This window comes from Oncorhynchus mykiss, chromosome 17 (assembly GCF_057628025.1).
Source record: "Oncorhynchus mykiss isolate SJ-2025 chromosome 17, ASM5762802v1, whole genome shotgun sequence".
In the NCBI taxonomy this organism is placed as follows: Eukaryota; Metazoa; Chordata; class Actinopteri; order Salmoniformes; family Salmonidae; genus Oncorhynchus; species Oncorhynchus mykiss.
The window spans coordinates 54,991,311-54,997,855 of record NC_143038.1 but is presented as its reverse complement, the minus strand read 5'-3'; the positions used below and the strand labels follow the sequence as shown (position 1 = coordinate 54,997,855).

Sequence of the window (6,545 nt, the reverse complement as noted above, 5' to 3'; positions counted from 1 at the left end):
AATTGTATCACTCTCCAATTCCTAGATATCAAAATGATCGTTTTAACCATGTTTTGAGGCTATGTAGTGTGTGTTTACATTTTCTTTGTTCACAAACATTGGAGTAAAACAATCTTATATTTTGGGTTCTGATGGGGTACGACAATTGAACTAAGCTCATGAGGCCTTTATAAGCTATATTAGTCAAGAATCAATGGGTACATATTGTTAATGTATAAGTCCCAAAATGTATGTAGCAACTGCTGATTGCCCCTTTAAGACGCGGTGAGCATGAAAGAAGGTGGTGCGGTTTCACACCCCGGGTGAGAAACATGGGTTGGGTCAACGACTGGTGAGTGACAGCTGGTCACTGGCAGCCTGTAGAATCCTAAACAGCCAGTGAGATTAGGAGTTCACCGTTCCTCAAATTTGAACAGCCAATTGCAAGGGAAATGGGAGGTTCCCTTGTGCATCCAAAGTGGGACTACTATGGAACGAAGACTGAAAAAAAGTAAACTAAATCAAGAATAAACAACTCATAGTGGATACAGTCTGAAGTTTGGGACTGAATTTGTTAATAATCGGACAGCATCTGATAAACATTTCTTAAGCTCTTCGGATAGCATAACGCGTCGAGGGTGCGGCGAAATTGGGATCAATTGGCACTAGCAAGGTGTTTCTTTTTTTGGCGTTTTGCAAGCGTCATAAACGAGAAGTCAACGATAGTTTTCGGCACTAAACTTTGCCTGCCACATTTGCATAGCAATGGAACATTGTATCACAGTCCACGTTTTAGCCAACATTCCATGCCCGCGATGAAGAGAAGATACGTTTCAACGTTTATTTTGAGTGCGGAGGCAACGCGCATAGGCTAGTATTTAGATAGTGTCAATTTATTCTAGGAAAATGTGTGTGTCACTTGTATGTTTGACATGCTGAAATTTGTATTGAAAATGAGGATCCGCCGTTGATGTTTGCCAGCTTTTTGCCTATTATTTCAATGTTTGCCAAAAACGAATCGCTTTTCCAAGAGTCCTCGTTTTCAGCCTTTTATGGACAAGTTCTACTTGCATTTAATTATGTTTACTTGACAAGTTTGTAGCCTTATTGCTAAGTAAACCGTGAATCAACTTTGATTTCAGACCACATAGGACACGAGGAGAAAGTTGGACTGATAACTTATTTTAAATTACTTATTTGAAAGAGTAGACCTATTGTCTACATCACAAGTGTTTGTTTTTACTTAATTTTAGCACAACGCAATTGATGTACATTAACAGACCTCACTCTTCTCTAAAACTGTATCATATTTCCAATTTGAGGAGAGATCAGTGGCCGCTCGATTAAACTGGATACAAAATGGCGGCGCCCCTGGAGCGAATTGGATCGGGTTCCCACTATGGTTTTTATTTAGTATTCTCGCTGGAACTGTTAATCAATTACGGTTTGAGCTCAGATTTACCATGTGCTCAGAACTGTACCTGCAATGGAGATTCTGTGGACTGTAGTCATTTGGATTTGACAGATACACCGCTGGACCTGCCGATTCGGACAGTTTCCCTGTAAGTAGATTCGAGCTGCCGTATTAATTGACCACCCAATATCAGGATAACATACAATGATGCCGAAGGGAACGCAGCCCTCCACCGACTGTCGGAATCACTGTTGCAAGGACATAAATTAATATTTCAATGAACTTTTATGGAGTTGCCTGATTGCATGGTTGTCTTACTTTGTACCAACCCAAATGGGCTATACATGCATGGACAGCGGAATACGGATAATGTCAAAACAACATCTTTGTCGATTTTTGTCATTTACACTGAATCTGAATCCCCTTCAATAATAGGCTTTATTGACGTATTAGGCTACTCCCCACCTCTGAATAGGCTACTTCAAGGGTGACCAAAAATATATACATTTGGGAGAAAATAGCCTATATAACTAAATCGTGTCAATTAGGAAGATTTAGATACATTTTCAACAATCTAAACAATATCTACTTATGTATTTGGGCAAATCATTTTTCCAAGGAAATTGACTAGCTTAAATCTCATTGGATTTAAACCTCTGTGTTGTCTAAACATCACCTCATATAGATTTATGACACTTACAATATTAGTCCTTTATCCCCTATTTGGTTCTGTGGCTGTGGCCCACAAATTGGATTTCTAGTAAATTAAGCGTGTATTCTCAAGACATCATTGGCCACAATGGGGACACAGTCTGCAGGTTTGTTTAGGAAATGAGCCAATTGAGAAACATTTTCTTGGAATGTGTCTTGAAATTGAGAACATTTCATTCCTCATCCCATTGAAATGACACAGGTTGTTTATAGACCAGTTACTTTTTTTCAATCATCATTTTGGCTCAAGCAGCAGTGGGACCACTGTTTCAATGGCAATTGTGAATCTTAAGGACAATTCAACTGTTTTGCAGGACTGTGGAGGAGGAGCGAGAGGGATATATATATATATATATATATATATGTTTTTTTGGGGGCTTGTTTGTTAAAAAGTGAATCTTCTCAGACTCCCAGGTACTTGTTTGAGGCAGTTTGTCTTCCCCTGGGAAGTGAGGAATGCAACTTTTAAAAAGTCCTCTAAAATGTGAGTAATGATGCCTTATTGCCCTTTAGCACCACAGTGGTGTTTATGGCATAATGTAACACTGATGCATTATATACAGTACTATACTATCTTCAACAACACCACTACTAGAGCAATGGGGACACGTTTCTCATCTGGAATGGCTAAATGCAAACATTGTGGTGTGATATCTGGTGTCTAGACCAAATATATATATATATATATATATATACTTATCTGTAAATACCTTATTGGTCAAGATTAAGCTGTGACATACTCTTGTTTTCAAATTGAATGGTTTTATTGCATTGAATTAATCTGTAAATCACTTAGGCCGTGTATTTCTCCACATTTATAGAAGCCACAAAGGGAGACTTTCTTCTCTGGTTTTCTATTGAGACTGTATGTGATCCCATTAAAACTCTTATCCCAGTTCATTTGACATGTTGAAAGGAGGAGATGCATTCGTATAGGTAGATTTTTCACTCTGTTTACAAAACGTGTGTGTGGATGGGGGTTGGGCACAGGGGAACTGCCATTCACTCTCGCTCATTACAAAGCATGCACTTTTTTTCCCCTCTTGGCACTTCAAAAAGCTGGGCTTTTAAAAGTTTACTGCACACATTGTGTAGGGAGAGAGGTGGAGATGAATGTGCAGTCACTGTGGATGGCTCACTGGTCAGCTGGAGCAACCTCTATAATTTATGATCAAACGGATATGCCTCATGATTTGGCCTGGTCTGAAGAAAGGTCCACAGACTCACTCAATGCATCACGTAAGGAAGGAGAATATTAAACATGAACATTTTATCAACAAATACCTTTAATCCTCAATCTTAATCCTATAATGATGGAGTAAAATATGATAATCTCATAAATCAGGTCTACATTTATTTAAATTAATTTCCGACTGTTTAGAATTTTATACTATGATTTTTGAATCTAAACATTAAAATAAAACCTTACTAGGATTCATTGAGATCCTAGTTTTAGACCCCATGCTGGGTTTCACACCAAATGTTTGTCTCTCAACCTCTGGGGGAAATGTGCCAAGTGAATTAGTGGGGGAATAAAGTGTCCCTGTTATGTTTAGACCTGGCCTGGGTGGATGCTAGCAGTAATAGCGTTCGGTCAGTCAGTGAGGTGGGTAAGCGGACATTACTGTTGGGTGTCTATAAAAACAAGATTGGTCCAGCTCACAGTGAGCTGCTTTGAACTGGCTCTTCTGTAGCAGAACGCCATTGTGTTGGTTAGGACAAGATGGACGGCTTGTCATGATGGCTTGAGTTTTAAAAATGTCTGAAGTCCTAGATATAATTTTTTGTAATGCTCCTATTATTTAAATTCTTTAATGGTATAAAATAATTACAATGATTACATTTCTCATTCTCTTCATATACTCGTGCTCATGAGCAAATAGAGACTTGCTCTTGTGGTTATATTTTATATAGGCCTAGTGTAGTGATGACAACTCCTACAGTAGCATGGATTTATTAGGGGTAGATGGGGCAGAGACTGGGTGCTCTTCTACAGTATATCCGTCAGTAAGAGCGAGAGTTTTCTGAGGAAACTCTCTGGGCACAGCTTGGTGAAAAATGGAGCCATAATGCCTTCCAGTTGTCAAAAATAGTTTCCCTGTTCTGCCCTGTTTTTACAGCTCCCCTGTGACACTGCTGCCTTGATGTAGATGGTAGGAAACAAGCAGGTGTTTGGCATATTCAGCCAAAGGGAAAGCAGAGGAGATTGATCTTACAGGGAGAGATGACGAGGCATTGAAATAATTAGATGGGGAAATTGGCAAGAGTGACCACTGGTTATTTAGGGAGAATGTTAAATGGTTAATATACTGTACTTCAAAGCAAGAGATTTAAGGGTATTCTATGTTTTTGCTGTTGCCTTTATTAAACGTATCAGAATATAGTGGTAATTATGCATGCCCATAAGGCTGTAAACACATCACAAAGATTGTTCCCTAGATAAGTGCTCTAGTAGTTTTCTGATGAATAGCCTAATGATACCCATTGCAGGCTTCCTCTCACTCGTTGAGAATCTCTCTCGAGTGGTGGTTTGACTCGTTTGTGGTCACTGTAAAGTGTCTCTGTCTGCAATGCCATCCGTGTTATGGGTTTTACAGAAGTAAATAAAAGCATGAACATTATTAACATTGGCTCCGATCGATGTGGTTTGATACAGGGACAAAGTAGAGTCCCTGTGTCTGTAAGAAGTCTCTCCTGCTTTGTCCTTCATTTCTACAGCTGTGGTCTACAGTGTCACCTATATTCACTCAAACAGGAAGGAGAATTCTCTGGATTGATCCTTTTACAAACCAGCTTTTGCTGAGTGGTTTCCTACACAGGCAAGAAATGTCAAGCCCTGACAGACAACCAACTACTCACTGCCTCTTTTGACAAACAAGTGTTGCGCGCTCTACCAGTATCACGGTACCAAAACAACATGATACTTATGATTAGTGATGCACCGATATCACATTTTTGGATGATACCGATATTCAATATTTTCCTTGCCAAAATAAACGATACCGATAATTAAAAATTTGAGCGGCCTTTTAAGCATTCTAGTACAGTTAACTATTTAACACACGTGCATGGACGCATCGGTCTGAGGCACTGCATCTCAGTGCAAGAGGTGTCACTACAGTCCATAGTTTGAATCCAGGCTGTTTCACATCCAGCCGTGGTTGCGAGTCCCATAGGGCGGCGCACACTTGGCCCAGCGTCATCCGGGGTAGGCCGTCATTGTAATTAAGAATTTGTTCTTAACTGACTTGCCTAGTTTTAATAAAGGTTACACACACCACACTGACCAAAAAGTTATTTAGTTGCCTTTTACTTACGTCCCCATTACCAGTGAAACATAATCAAAACCTATTTCTTTCACTTGCTTGCTGTGCTGTTTCTTGTTCATTTGTTCAGTCATTTTATTCTCAACCAGGATTTATATGAAACACCTTTTGGGTTTTTGCATGTCAAATAACACTATTTGACTTGCCAAATAAGCTGGTTGACCAATCAGGACCTGAATATGACTGCCCGTCACATAATTGAATGCATTCATATGTTTTTGATGTAGTTATTACACATTGATTACACTATCACTCGTATTTCATATGTCACAACGATTCAGCGATATGTATGCTATGATGCTGGTAAAGTTGTCTCGCACACCTACGATGCTGGTTATAATTATTATAATTGTTTTTTAAAGCTAGCTAGCTCATGGGTTCAAACAATGTTCTTCCCTCAAAACAGAGCAAAACGAAATCTGTTTCAGTAGCTATCGTTAGCTAGCTAACTATATAACTAGGTGTCATCAAAAATAACCCTAATTTATAAGACGGTTCTTATTTGATTAATGGTGGTCGGAACATCTGTGACGCTAGCAACAATAAGGATTAGCCACAATAGTGGACTTTGCGGTTAACCTTCAAAATAAAAGTATGTCATTGACAGTGATACAAATAGTAGAATTATGGCATAATTGACTAGATCGTGCTAAACTAGGTTGGAATGTTATATAAAATTAACAAAAGACAATAATTTGACATCTGTTGCAATCACACTGGATGTATTATACTTTAGAATTGCATTGGGGGCATACTTATTTCACTGTACAGCCTTACCTATGGATTGTGGATCAATGACATGGGGTATCAGTCTACTCGGTGACACCCAGAGAACATTAGCATTGTACCTCTTATTGCGCGACTCTGAAACAACTGTGAATTGAGCCACATTTATTGTCAACCTATTTGGATTGAACACTATTCCAGAGGAAAAACAATACTGCGTGGATGTTTTGGAGTCTGATAACTCTGAGGAACTAAATTAATGGTACAAAAATAGAGTTCCTTCGACTATTTCTCTATTATACTTCAAGAAAGTGTTGTCATCAATCCGGAATATATTGGGTATGGAGTAGACTGTTGCCCCTTTCATTGATCTCCAATCCTTAGGTAAA

At 38.9% G+C, this 6,545-nt stretch overlaps 1 protein-coding gene across 1 annotated transcript in view; it reads left to right on the top strand.

The window, feature by feature from the left end:
- The first annotated feature begins 322 nt into the window (after positions 1-322).
- The window catches only part of LOC110494502 (leucine-rich repeats and immunoglobulin-like domains 1), a 48,789-nt gene continuing 42,566 nt past the window's right edge, over positions 323-6,545 (top strand). Inside the window, 1 exon segment of the mRNA XM_036950567.2 lies at positions 323-1,541. Coding sequence (XP_036806462.2) covers positions 1,339-1,541 — 203 coding nt within the window. The 5' untranslated portion in view covers positions 323-1,338.